This window comes from Apium graveolens, chromosome 3, assembly GCF_009905375.1.
Source record: "Apium graveolens cultivar Ventura chromosome 3, ASM990537v1, whole genome shotgun sequence".
NCBI lineage: Eukaryota > Viridiplantae > Streptophyta > Magnoliopsida > Apiales > Apiaceae > Apium > Apium graveolens.
In genome coordinates, this window is record NC_133649.1 from 126924355 (window position 1) to 126939148 (window position 14794).

At 42.9% G+C, this 14794-nt stretch overlaps 2 protein-coding genes across 2 annotated transcripts; both read left to right on the top strand.

Annotated features, from left to right (window-relative positions):
- The first annotated feature begins 502 nt into the window (after positions 1-502).
- On the top strand, positions 503-964 carry LOC141714570 (uncharacterized). Its single transcript, XM_074518084.1, has one exon. The coding sequence runs from the start codon at positions 503-505 to the stop codon at positions 962-964; it is 462 nt and encodes a 153-aa protein (XP_074374185.1).
- Positions 965-2799: 1835 nt separating this feature from the next.
- On the top strand, positions 2800-3802 carry LOC141714571 (uncharacterized). The gene is made up of 3 exons (XM_074518085.1): positions 2800-3085; positions 3170-3351; positions 3446-3802. Exons 1-3 carry the CDS (start codon positions 2800-2802, stop codon positions 3800-3802), a joined length of 825 nt encoding a protein of 274 aa, XP_074374186.1.
- The last annotated feature ends 10992 nt before the right edge of the window (positions 3803-14794 follow it).

Sequence of the window (14794 nt, forward strand, 5' to 3'; positions counted from 1 at the left end):
GTCAGAGAAGCAAAGGAAGGAAGAGGGATAGGTCTCCAAGGCCAATGTACCGAAGAAGTAGTCGAAGCCCAGACCGGGTGAATACAGTAAGCACAAGGAGGGGATAGAGTCCTCCCTCAAACTATGACTACATGATAAGCCGGTACACACCTTTGGTCGCATCTATCGAGCATATCTACGAAGTAAACAAAAATAAAGGGCTATTTAGAAAACCTGAAGCTTTATCATCATGGCAAAGTAAAGACAAGAAAAAATATTTCGAATACCATGAATCATCTGGACATAACACGCATGAGTGACGACATTTAAAAGATGAAATTGAAGCGCTATCAAGGAAGGATACCTCGGAGAATGGGTAGTCAAGGAAGTAAGGAAGCACAAGGATGACAGAACAAGAGAAGAAGAAAGGCGAGCCCCGCGCGGCTCGAACAATGATACCCTGGAGGAAAATAAATTTGTCAGGGATGACAGTATCCGAACAATCTACGGGGGAGATCCCGGGATGGAATGCAGCAACCGAGCCTTGGCAAGATACGCTAGGGAAGCCCGGTTCAGGCCTCTCATGGACATTCATAGGGTAGAAACTCGGCCGCCCAAAGTATTTAAGGGTGAGTCCATGGATATCACCTTCAGAGAAGCAGATGCCCAATGGATACATCATCCCCACAATGATGCGCTGGTTATTTGTATCCAAATCGGAACCAAAAATGTCCATAGAGCCTTCGTGGATAATGGAAGCTCGGCAAACATCCTCTATTACAGCACCTTCAAAAAGATGGGACTACCTGATCGGGATATGTCGGGGGAAGACTCGTGGGTCTATAGTTTTTCAGGCGCAGGAGTTAGAGTCATGGGATCGATTCGGCTGCCATGTACTTTGGGGGAAAACCCATTGTCGGTAACAAAGATGCTTGAATTTAAGGTCCTGAATCAGGAATCATCCCACAACGTGTTGTTGGGATGACCTTTTCTGCGGGAGATGAGAGTTATCATTTCAATCCACCACCTAACTATCAAATTTCCAATGCCAAATAGGGTGGGAAGTATAAAGGGTTCCCAATATGACTCTCGGGAGTGCTACAGACAAGCTATGAAAGGCTTTAGAAAAGACTCCCATGCCGAAGATACTCCGAACGTAGATCAAGAAAAAAGCATTGAGCAACCAATCGAGGAAATCCGAGTCCACTATTATGTTGAGCAAGAAGATGAGCACCCCTCCGGGCTGCCCCCAACAATGTTGTACTTGGAAGACACAATCAGAATTGAGATGTTGGAAGAAGAGGAGGCAATGGACACCATAGTCCAAACAGATTTCAATGGGGAACGGTTAGAAGGGAGAATCGATGTCTTGCAAAGCCTCGAACAGGATGATGCCCTTCCCCCCGAAGAAGCACCCTTACCCGTAAAACATACTAAAGAAGTTGATGTCCCTGCTATGCAAGGCGCGCCTTCTAAAGAAGTCGACGCTCCTCCTAAAGGGGATGCGCCTTCTCTACAAGATAATGAAATCCGTGATTCGCCTGACCTGTATCCCCGGATACCAATGCCGACGGAAAAGATGGGGCCAACAGAAGATACGATCGAAATCCCTGTCGATGAAAAAGATCCGAGTAAGGTTTTGAGAATAGGATCCCAGTTGGCACCAAGGTTGAAGGAAGGTCTTTCAATATTTCTGTTGGCGAACCTTGATGTATTTGCATGGAGCCATTCTGATATGGTAGGAATTGATCCAGAGATAATGTGCCACCGATTGAATATCGACCCCAAGCATAAGGGGGTTCGACAAAAACGAAGGGCCGTAAGCGGAGAGAGAGCAATAGCCCTAGCAGAGGAAGTAGATAGGCTCTTGGATGTTGGACTAATCCGGGAATCCTTCTACCCAAAATGGCTGGCAAACTCGGTGTTGGTAAAAAAGCCCAATGGCAAGTGGCGAACATGCGTGGATTTCACCGATCTAAATAAGGCGTGCCCGAAAGATAGTTTTCCCCTACCAAGAATTGATCAGTTGGTCGACACCACGGCAGGACATGCCTTGCTCAACTTCATGGACGCATACTCCGGGTATAACCAAATCCTTATGTATGAGCCTGACCAGGAGCACACCTCTTTCATCACTGATAGAGGACTCTACTGCTATATCGGAATGCCATTTGGTCTGATCAACGCCGGTGCCACTTATTAAAGATTGGTGAACAAAATGTTCAAGAAGCAGATTGGGAAAACAATGGAAGTGTATGTGGATGACATGCTCGTAAAATCGAAAAAGACGGAAGACCATATCGCCGACTTAGCTGAAATGTTCCATATTATGAGAAAATATAAGATGAAACTAAACCCACAGAAGTGTGTGTTCGGCAGTGGAGTCGGGGAAATTCTTGGGATTCATGGTCAACCACCGGGGGATTGAGGCTAACCCGGAAAAAATCAAAGCTCTGCTAGACATGAAATCTCCCACCAGCGTCAAACAAGTACAGAGCCTGACCAGGAAGGATTGCGGCCCTGAATCGATTTGTCTCAAAGTCATCGGATAGATGCAAAAAATTCTTCAAGGCAATCAAAGGAAGGGGGAAGGATTTTCTGTGGACTTCCGAGTGTGAAGAAGCTTTTCTGAAAATTAAAGAGCAGTTGGGAAATCCTCCGATGTTGGCCAAGCCAGAAGACAGAGAGACATTGATTCTTTATTTGGCGGTGTCTGAATATTCCGTCAGCGCAGTATTGGTAAATGAAGAAGCAAGCCACCAGTGGCCCATATACTATGTGAGCAAAAGGTTGTTGGATACGGAAACCAGATATACCAACATGGAGAAACTAGTGTATGCACTTATTCTTGCAGCACGAAAGCTAAGACCATACTTTCAGGCTTACCGAATAGAAGTTCGCACCGCTTATCCGCTTCGGCATATTCTACATAAACTCGAATCATCAGGAAGAATGTTAAAATGGGCAGTAGAGCTAGGACAATTCGATTTGGAATATTGTCCTTGCACGGCAATCAAGGGACAAGCGCTGGTCGATTTCATACTTGAGTTCGATGCAGAAGTCGATGATAAGGCCATAGTATTGGCAGAACCGACCTCGCAAGGAAGTCACCAGGATGAAAAGAGGTAGAAACTCCCACAACCTTGGTGGATATTACATGTGGACGGGGCTGTGAACAATAATGGATCAGGTTCCGGGATTGTCTTGGTCACTCCGGAGGGACACCGTTTGATGAGTGCTATCCATTTCAAGTTCTATGCTACTAACAATGATGTTGAGTATGAAGCCTTGATCAACGGTCTGAAATTAGCTCTGGAGGTAGGGGCCGTGAATCTGATAGTTCGGACCGATTCAGAATTAGTTGTGAACCAGGTCAACGGAGGTTTCCAAACCTGGGGACCACGAACGGAGCTATATATGAGATGTGCGCAACGTCTACTGAATTTTTTTTCAAATGCCAGGCTAGAAAGCGTTCCGTGAGAAGAAAATAGTAATAGCGGATGCTCTGGCCAAGATGGGTTCACAGATGGACAGCATTCAACTTGGACAAATCCCTTTAGGAATCCAGGAAATTCCAAGCATTCCAGAGGTAGAGGTGCTTCAGATGCAAGAAGTCCCGCGAGAAAACTGGATGACCCCCATTCATAACTATATTCAGACAGGAGCTGTACCAGAAGACAAATTACAAGCTCGACGTCTTCGGTACCAGGCTGCAAAGTATGTGGAATACGATGGGATATTATACAAGAGGGGGTTTAATCAGCCACTGTTGCGTTGTATGGATATAGAAGAAGGAAATTACATTCTCAGAGAGGTGCACTGAAGGGATTTGTGGCAATCACTCGGGGGGGGGGTGGTTCGTTGGCATTAAAAGTACTCAGACAGGGATACTACTGGCCAACTATGAGAGAAGATGCCTTCAATTTTGTCCGAGCTTGTGACTGTTGCCAGCGATTCGCCAATTATTCCATCGCCCCGACATCAACCATTACCTCATTGGCAAGTCCTTGGCCTTTTGCCATGTGGGAAATTGATCTCATTGGAGAGTTTCCCAAAGCAAAAGGGGGTGTGAAATACGCCGTGGTGGCTGTGGACTACTTTACCAAATGGGCAGAGGCTATGCCACTAGCTACGATCACGGAAAAGAAGATAAGGATTTTGTGTTCAATTCCATAGTATGCAGGTTCGGTATCCCCTACAAACTCATCTCAGACAATGGGAAGCAGTTTGATAGTAAAGAGTTAAGGAAGCTTTATGAGGACTTGAAAATTAAAAAGGACTTTGCCGCAGTTTATCATCTGCAGAGTAATGGTCAGACGGAAGCCATAAACAAAATCATAAAGCATACCTTGAAGGCAAAGTTGGAAGAGAAAAAAGGAGATTGTCCAGAGGAGATGCCCATGGTCCTTTGGTCTTACAATACGACACCCAGATCGACCAGAGGAGAAACTCCCTTTCTGCTGACTTATGGATATGAGGCCATGGTTCCCGTGGAGGTACTGAGCTGGATCCCTCTGGAGAGACATGTTTGTTGAGAAAGATGCAGAAGTTAACCAGAGGCTTCACCTGGATTTATTAGACGAAGCCCGAACGAACTCTCAATTAAAGCTTGCTGCATATCAGCAGATAATCGCAAGGTATTTCAATAAAAAGGTAAAATCCGTACTGTTCAAGGTTGGAGAGCTTGTGTTGCGAAAAGTTATGCCTAACACTAAGATAGCTCAGCACGGGGTGCTTGGAGCTAATTGGGAAGGACCGTACAAGGTTAAAGCTATACTCTGGAAGGGAACCTATCGCTTATAAGATCTGGATGGTAAACTTATTCCTCGGGCATAGAATGCAGAACATTTACGGAAGTATTATCAGTAGGGTGTGGCTGTGTCCTGATAAGTGGCATTTTATACCACTTAGAACATCTTAAAATGGCTTAAATTGGTGCCTTGAAATCAAGTATTTTGTGTATTTGATGCATTTTTCTAGTGTTTATGCATTTCAGGGTATTAGTTACATTTCAGAGGAGTAATCATCAAGAATAAGCCTTGGCATGTGTTCACCATTGCGAGAGGAAAGAAAGGGGCAGATTATGGCGAAGAAACGGAGCAAACTCAGGAATTTTCCAGTAGGGTCCTGAGCGCCCGCTCAGCTATGCTGAGCAGCCGCGCAGAAAGCTGAGCGCCCGCTCAGCTATGCTGAGCGGCCGCGCATGGTCGGGAAAAAAGATAAATTATTTTAGGACTTCTACTTCTGTTTGGCTTCCACTTCTATGTAATCTGAGTTTTATGTGACTATTATATAAGTAGATTAAGAGATGTTTTCACGAGGTTGGATCGTGGTATTAAGCAAGGAGCGAAGGAGATAAGGAAGAAGATCGTTTTAGCACACAGCAATGAAGAGGAAGCATATTTTCTTGTGATTCTTATTTCGTTGTAACGTTGGATGCTAGTTTTCTTACTTTGAACTTAATTACTCTTGTGACGTACTCTAATTTAATATAATTAGTTTAGTTATTATTTTCTTGTGTTTGTTTATCATGATTTCATATGAACCCACGATGACGATAAGTGCTATTATGGGCTAATCGTGATCATGGGGTCGCAACGGATTTACTATGAAATTCTTTAGTTAATTGTTTAATACTTTAGTGTGTGATGAATGTATGATATCTAGTATTGGTTGTGCGTATTCGTCTTATGTGCGTCGCGAACATATAAGATAGGGTGTTAATATCTTGTGAAGCGACGGTGGATCTTGAGATTTAGAACTTGCCATGCTAGCATAGGTTCATGTATGATGTGCATGATTAGTGGGTAACTCTAACAGTTTTATTCGCCCTGTGTAATCAAAAGGAATAACTTGTGCTTAAATCATTGTGTTGTCAATTTCTGTAGACATAGAGGAACTCAACATAATTGATGCCTATTCAACTTCTATCTTAATTGTGGATGCTTGGTAGAATGGTATGAGTACAATAAAAGTTGGCTTTTATCAGTTTCGTGTTATTCAATTAATATCATCACTGTCACATGCTAAAGGTAATAACAATAACTATTGAAGGAAGTAGTAATGAAGTTGTGATCTCATGAGTGTTTTAATATTGTTAATTGAAGTGTTATTTAAGTGATAAACTAAGTAATTAATTGTAGTTAATATTTAGTCAACAATTCTAAGTGTTAGTGTCTTAACATTGAGAAGTAATCATACGTTGGTGCGTGAGTTTAGTTAAACAATAATTAGTCTGAGTCTCTGTGGGAACGAACTAGAAAGTATTCTATATTACTTGCGAACGCGTATACTTGCAGTGTATTTTAGCGCGTATTTTCGCCCTAACATGTCCCCCTTGTTTTCTTATTTGATTTTTTACGTAATAGGCTAGTAGCAAGTAAATTCCTCCTAGCCTAGTGGGGTAGTACATGTGACTACGAACCTTGGAACCAGCAGAAGGAAGAAAATTTTTCAAATAATTTCCTCATAAAGCATAGTAGCCATGGGACTGGTGTAATTTATACACTAGAGCGCATTATCAATAAAAAGGAAAAAGTTATTTCGAATTGCTTTATTTGCTTGACATAAAATCTCTCATTTGAAAAACATCAGGGGTGCGCCCTATGTTGAGGCGCACCCTGTCTAATAACTTCTGCTTCATAATCAAGATAAACATAGTATAGGAGAATGAAAGGAATAAATGTACATGACCAGCAAAATAAGCTAAGGCAAAAGCTCCCCAAATCAAGGCGCGCCCTTGGACTGATAAGTAAGATATCGCAAAGGCGTTACTGATGAGGAAAAGTATGTGTTATTTACAATTACCTGAAATAAGGCGCGCCCTCATGTCTAAACACTATGATAAAAGGGACGTTAGAGCTTAATGATACGATAACAACTTCGAGATCACGTAAAAAGAAAAACACCCACAAATATGCTAAGTAATTTATGATATCAAAGGGCGCGCCCTGTAGAAACATAATTCATAATGAACTGACAAGATTTATAAAGATATAAGGGCGCGCCATCGTGAAAATATTAGTCATGTTTTTATAAGTGGTCAAGACAAGGTCGGATTGCCTTAACAAACTTTTGTGCATACTGAGAAAGATAAAAGTCATACAAAATGTCATGATGCAAAGTAAAAGAGTAGTAGAAAAACTAAGTCATACAACTTTGCACAGCATCAAAAGAGGGCTGGCTCCTAAGAAGTATTTGAAACTTAAGTACAACTAAAGGAAAGACATAAATCAAGGCGCGCCTTGAGACTGGTCTGTTGGAGGAATAGATTGAAGAAGAATATTGGGATCAACTTCAGGCGCGTCCTTGGGGACTCCCTCTTGTGGCGCGCCCTCACTTTCTTCCTCCTCCAGCCCAAGTTCTATCCTCCTTTCCTTGATTTCAGTAGCATGCTCCTTTTTAAATTCCACCATCTCAGCAATTATCTCCTCCCCAAACTTCTCAAAGGTGTAATCAGGGTCATTGGCCACAAAACCAACCCTGTAGAAGTGGAAGCCATTGGCAAATGCTTCATCAGCCATTTCCCTATTTTCATCAGGCCAGCCTATTTTCTGTTGCTCCTCGAGGTACTCAATCCTCCGGTTGGCTCCACCAAGCTCAATATGAAGAGAGGTAGCCTTTTTGTTGGCAATCTCCAACTGAGAAGTAAGATTGACCACCTCATCCTTGAGAAAAGAGATCTCAGAGTCCTTAGCTTTAATATCCTTGGCATGCAGAAAGTCTTTGTCTTTGAGGGTGTTCCTCAGAATATTGTTGTCACCTTGCTAGCCTCTCTAGGCGCGCCCCCTCCTCAAGTAACTTGTCCACCACTCGAGTGGAGTGGATGAACAATTGGCAAGATACTTTTATAGAAGCACGAGCAGCATCTCCCAAATCCATAGCTTGCCACTATTCCACTTTTTCATTCCGAAACATGAAGGGAACCCATGGGGCCAAGAGCGTTCAAGGCAGCAGAAGAGCCAGAAGGTGCGCCCTCTGCTCTATGCCTCTTAGGCACGCGCTGTTTATCTGTAAGGTCGATCACGGACCTTTTTAAGACAGGAGTTGTTTGAGAAATAGGAGTTGGATTGGGGACGGATGTCGGTGCTGCAGGAGCATCTTTTTTCGGTTTAGGCTTGGATTTGTCACCAGGGCGAGCCCCAAAAGACTTGGGAATTCTTGGAGGAGCCATTTCTGCATAAAACGTAGAACATGTCAATTGAGCGTGACAGTTAAGTATGTTGAACGGAGCAATAAATAAAAGCAATTGGTAAAGATAACATTGATAAACATGTATAAAATGCTACGCCTAGAGTAAAAGGGCGCGCCCTGAGAGGCAGAAAGATTAACTATATAAACAGGAATTTATATCCAGTATGCCAATACAAAGGTTAACAGAAAAGAAATAGGACGCGCCAATGGTAGAAGGGCGCGCCTTTAGACTCTACAAGTTGTTGAACCTGAAGGATCTTGGCCTTGAAAAGTGCTGTCATCTGCTTCTTCTTCTTCTTCAGCCTCTTCCTCGCTATCTAGGTCGATTATATGGGAAATAGGGGCGCCTTTCCTAAACTTTACATATTTACACTTTGTCCCTACTTGGTCAGAAAGGATTCCGACTCGCACTCAGATTAGTCCGGACAACTAAGGTCTTTAGGTTCCACCTTTCAGCAGCCACTCTGAGTAGGGCTTTAGCTCGTTTTTTGGGATCGCCCTTAAGGGGTTTGGCCACTGGTCTGTCTGAAAAAGTATAAAGATGTGAAAAGGAAGAAACGACATTAAAATAATGCAAGAAAAGAAGTAAAGGGCGCGCCCTTACTTGGTGACTTGTTGAATCTTATCCTTATTCTGGGAACGTCATATAAATAAAAGAAGTTTTCCTTCCAGCCCTTTTCATGACTAAGCTTTCCAGAGGAGAAACCTTTCTTGTTGTGTTGCCTTGTCTACAACCAAGTAATAGTACCCGTGGTCAGATTTTCTTAGGTTAAAGAAATAAGCAACTTCAGCCATGGAAGGTTGAGGGAAGCCTATGTCTGTATAGAGAATGAACAGGGCCAGAATAAACTTGTAGCTGTTGGGAGAAAGTTGGAGTGGAGCCACGTCGTAAAGTTCTATCACTTCCCTAAGATAGGGGTGTAAGGGCGCTGCCTATACCCAATGATACCAGCTTTGGGCTGGTTACCATCCTAGGAATCTTAAAATTACTCCCATAATTAAAGATATGGGGCCGCATCATGCTCAAAGGGCGTGCCCATATGCCTTCCATATCATAAAACTCCATGAGCCATCCTAGTTGCTCATCTGAACAAGCTGAAGACAGGCCCACACAGAAAAGCTTCCCATGCTCCATTCCTGAAACATTTCTTCACAGCTTCATTGCATGGTTCGAATTCATCCCAATCAAAATCTAATTCACTGTCAGAAACTTCCCAGTGTTGGAAGGGGATTGGAGAAGGTTCAGGGGAGGTGGAAAATTGGAAGGAGTCCTCATCAAAGAAATTTTCTTCATCACGTAGAGGTGACGCACTTACTTCAGGCGCGCCCTCAGGAACAGGAGAAGTAGGCCCGCCCTCTATCTGTTGGGGGGATGGACTTGGGGATACAGCCCTGTAGGATACTTTAGAAGGTCCTGCAGCTACGTTGACAGCCCCTCTCAACACCCCTATACCTATCGGCATTCAAACTCTCGAACCAGTCATCGTCAGTCCAGTTCTGTCCTATCTGGGGCTGGGTATCTGTCTTTTTGGACCAACTTCTGCTTCCCGTGTCTACTGAGATAAAGGAATTTTATCCGTAGAAGAACTATCTGAGGAATCTGCCATCAAGATACCCTTTTTGGAATATTGAAGAAGGCGCGCCACCCGGTTCAGAAATTCAGGAGTATGGTGAGCGTTTGGAGGCTGAGGATCGAGGTAAGTGTTTGGAGGCGAATAGATCCCCAAATTTGTAAGAATGTTCTTGAAAGGGTGAAAAGGAGAGGACGCGCCCTCGTCTTCCAGATGTCAAGAAAACCAATAGAAATATTGAGGGCGCGCCTAATTTGAAAGAGTGAGATATGAAAGTATGAAGGAAATAGAGAAAATAAGAGGAGGCTTAAGAAAATGATATTTCCTATTATCTATGACAGTTTACTTTGAGACGGTTCGTACGCTAAGAAGGCGCGCCCTAACATTTAAAGGATCCATAGAGACTGCTACGAACGATAAGCTATTGGATAATTAGATGACAACGGCGCACCCAGTATAAATGTAAAGGCGCGCCTTATCATAAAATATATACTTTTGAATTTAGGGATAAACGATTAGGCTTCCTAGAAACATGAAATTAAAAATTAGACCCAATGAATTTGGATCTAAAACAGCAAAAAGTCAGAATTAAACATATACATACATAGATACATACACCATTTTATGTATATCATCAAGAACAGATGAGGAAGTTGAAGAGACAATGTAGCATGCAATATGATTTATGCGACGAAATCCAGAAAAGAAAGGAGTTCTACATACCTTTTCGAATGGAGAGGAAGTTTACTGGAAAAGATTAGAAGAATGGTGACAGAGAAGGCAAGTTCTGAGCAGAAGGTCGCCACCGGAGTTGAGGATTTTGGTGAAGAAAGAGAAAATAAAAAGAAAAGGGAGAGTAAAAGTAAAAATGAAAATGACTGACGGTGACCCCTATTTATAGATAAAAAGGACAGCTGTCAAATCTGTCATGTCAATCATGATTCCCGAAGAATAAGGAAAACCGTTTCGAAATCATTTCAAATTTTAGGACGCGCCCTCTTGAAGGCGTGCCTTATAAAGTTGACAGCAAATTAGAATGCATGAAAAGTAAGAACATTGAGAATATAAAAGCCCTCTGCCTTTTGGGCGCGTCTAGTAAAATAAATGTTGGAAAATATGTTTATACAGATTTTAATAAGGATGAGGAGAAAAATTCCAATCCCATTTTCAATAGCATATGGAATTTGGGGGTAGTTGTTATGCCCAAAAATTGGTATAAACAATATTCTGATTGAGATTAATAAATTAGGCAAGATCGAAGGAGAAATGCCTAAAAACTAGGAAAAGATAAGATTGACTTTCCATAAAAAAAGAAGGCGCGCCCTAAGAATGCGCTCCATTGACTTAATAGTTTATTGACAAGTGGTTATTATGCCTTAAAGGCGCGCCCTCAAACATGATGGAGGAGGCGCACCCAATTATTGAAAAAGAGGAGAGGAATTCCTTGATTAGAATCTGTTCTGTGGTAAGCCTTAGGGCGCGCCCTAGGTAAGGAAGACTTCTTGGATGGATTACTCGGACATGATTGCTTTGACAGACCTACACTTTGGCTTGGACAGAATTAGAGCGAGCCCTAACGATGAATAATTTAGGGCGCGCCCTATGATGTAGAATGATATAGGAAGAGATTAAAGGCTGATGACACAGGGTAGCGCTAATATACAGGAATGTTTGGGCGCGCCCTTAACTTCTACTTGACATATGAATGCAACTTTGACATGTTACTTGGACGAACTCTCTGGAAGATTCAAGGAAGATGGAGAATGTTATTACTAACCTATTTGATACAGGTACTCTATTGAAGAACTCCTTCCTGTAGCATATCTACAGGAAAGGCGGTGTCCGTGGTCAGAGACCTCCAGGGGTATGCCTGGACTGAAGGCCTCCTCCTGTAGTCAATGGGTGTCCTCATTGGGGATGTGGGGTGAAATATGGTGTGTGCTTTGGGAGCTCTGTCTCTGTAGTCAACGGGTGTCCTCGTTGGGAGACTTCGGAGTATCCTGCACTTTGCACTCGAAAGCTTGGGATCACTTGTCCTGTAATCTGGTAGGGGCTCCTTATCGGGGGACAAGGATGCGTCCAACATTTGGGGTGAACCACGGCTATACCTGCGTCCGTGGATTAGAGAAACAGCTGGTATCGGAGGGTTATCCTTGGCCAGAGAGATGCCTCATCCGCGAAGTCTCGAAGCCGCGGATGAGCCTTGGGCCTTTGTGGTTGGGCCTCATCGGTGGACATTCCTAAAGCTAGTAGAAGACGGTTTCCAGTGGGTTTCCTACTGGGCCTCGGGATAAGAAATCTAAGCCCATTAGGTTTCTTGTTCCCCAAGAACTACGTGGGATTGATCCCCTATGAATAGGGATACGTAGGCAAATTGTAAGGGGTCAGAAGCGAGAACGCAAAAGAGCCATCACTAACTCTAAGCAATCTCAGCCCCCAATAATCACCACCACCAAACATTGTTCATCTTTTCTGAGGAATACTATTAATTGGATTCGCCAATTACTGTTCACGTTTCCGATGGAGAACCGCCATCACAGATCTTGTTTCCGGCTGCGAACCTCAAACTTTGTTGCTCCCAAATTCCTCCGTTAACACTGGGTGATAACTCCGGTGAGTGGGGCAACTCCTTCCGACATCGTGCCTGGACCTTCTGGGTGTGAATGAGGTGTTACTACTGTTGGGTATCTGCAAAACAACACCGGAGGGGGATTGAGCCCCGCGACGCCTCCGGTGTGAAAATAAGAGTCTGGTTGGGGAAGATGAAGATTGAGAGGACAAGGGTGGCTGTGTGTGTATATACCTGTGTATATGAGAGTGTGTGTGTGCTAAATATGTCTAACTCCTAAACCCTTCATCTTTGGGGGTATATATAGCCCAAAGGTAGGGTTTAGGGGTTGGTACCTCTAGACCAGGGCAGTTCGTTGTTGGAGGCAGATGATGCCTGTCTTGGGTAGATTGCATACACGTGTCTAGGCGAGGACCACCTTCAGGTTATCCCAACGGTACTCTGACACGCAACATATTTGTCTGATATGTTAGTTGTTGATAGCTGTCATCATCGCGTGCCCACGTACCCTCCCTTGGCGGGTTGTGGAGTGTGCATGTGCTTGCCGGGACCCCCCTTGGGTCTGCCCTAACTGGGTGGTCATGGTTCCGGGCTGGATGCTGGTTGGTAGGTGATCCATGTCCTGGGTTAGATCTTAGCTGGGAGATGATCCAGGTCCAGGGGTTGGCCCTGAGCCTGGGTCTCGCTACTTGATTGCACTGCGTGAGGGGGGTCTTGGTCAATCAGTTGAGCCTGCTCTACCCTAGATCTGGGTTGGACCCTAGCCAGGTTGCTTATACCCTATCATTTCCCCCCCCACTCCCTTATGCAGATTTTTTGGATGAGGGAGTAGAGTAGTGTCACATAGCTGTTGTCTTAGGAAGAATTTATGCTTCTTTCTTGGACCCCAATCCTGGTTTGGTATTGAAGAGACCAATCCGGATTCGGGTAGAGGAAATTAGTTGGCTTTTAAAAAATTCCGCTTCTTTGTTGGCTCCCAATCCGGGATCGGTGTAATTGAGACAAATCCGGATTAAGGTAGATGAAATTGTTTGTCTTGAAAAATAATTATGCTTCTTTGCTGCCCCCCAATCCGGGTCTAGTGTAGTAGATACCAATCTGGATTAGGGTAGAAGAAATTGGTTGCCTTAGAAAAATTTCTGCTTCTTTGCTGCTCCCCAATCCGGGTCTGGTGCAGTAGATACCAATCCGGATTAGGGTAGAAGAAATTGGTTGCCTTAGAAAAATTTCTGCATCTTTGTTGCCCCCAATCCGGGTCTGGTGTGGTAGATACCAATCTGGATTAGGGTAGAAGAAATTGGTTGCCTTAGAAAAATTTATGCTTCTTTGCTGCCCCTAATCCGGGCCTGGTGCAGTAAATACCAATCCGGATTAGGGTAGAAGAAATTGGTTGCTGTTAAGGCGAAATACGCGTTAATAATTAACGCAAGTATACGTGTTCGCAAGTAGTATAGGATATAAATCAGATTCGTTCCCACAGAGACTGACTTTGGTTAACTAATTAATTTATGCAATTAAGCAACAATGTATGGTTATTATTCAATGCTAAGACGATAACAAATTGAGGTTGTTTATACTATGAATTAAACTAACAATTATAACTAAGAGAGTAAAGAGGGTTGTATATTATATGAGACAAATATGGGATTCTAACTTCATTAAATACTTCATTCAATAGCCTTATTGTTCTTAACCTTAGCATGCAATGGTGATGACACTAATTAGATAACACGGAACTGCTAAATGCCAACTTTCGTTGCACGAATAACATACTATCAGACATCCTCAAAAAAGATAGAAGCTGAATAGACACCAATTATATTGAGACCCTATATGTCTATAGAATTTGACAACATAAAGGTTTAAAGCACAAGTTATCTATCATGATTACACAGGACAAGTAAGATGGTTAAAATTACCCACGAATCATGCATGACAATTACATGAACCTATGCTAGCATGGCAAGTTCTAAATCCTTAAATTCACTGTCGCTTCATTAAAGATTAATACGCTATCTTATAAGTTTGTGACTCTCATAAGATGAATACGCATAACCAATACTAGGTTATCATACAATCACCACACACCAATGCATCGAAACAAATTAACTAAAGAAATCCATAAATAAATCCGTTAGAACCCCACGATAACGATTAGCCCATAATCGGACTCATCATCAACGTGGGTTCCGATGAAAGCGTGGTATAATAAATGTAGTCTTTATACTTAAATAACAAAACCAAGTACGAAACAAGAGTGAGGTTCACAAGTAAGAAAACTAGCATCCAAGTTACAACTTAGAACAAAGATTCACAAGTAAAAACAAGATCTTCTTCGTCTTCGTTGAATCCGTGCTAAAACGGTTTTCTTACGGCTCTCCTTGTGCTCCAGTACTCTCTCTTGAAAACATCCTTTATTTGAATATATATAGCAGCCCCATGCAATCCAGAAGTCCTCCAATTATAATTATAATAGAATCAT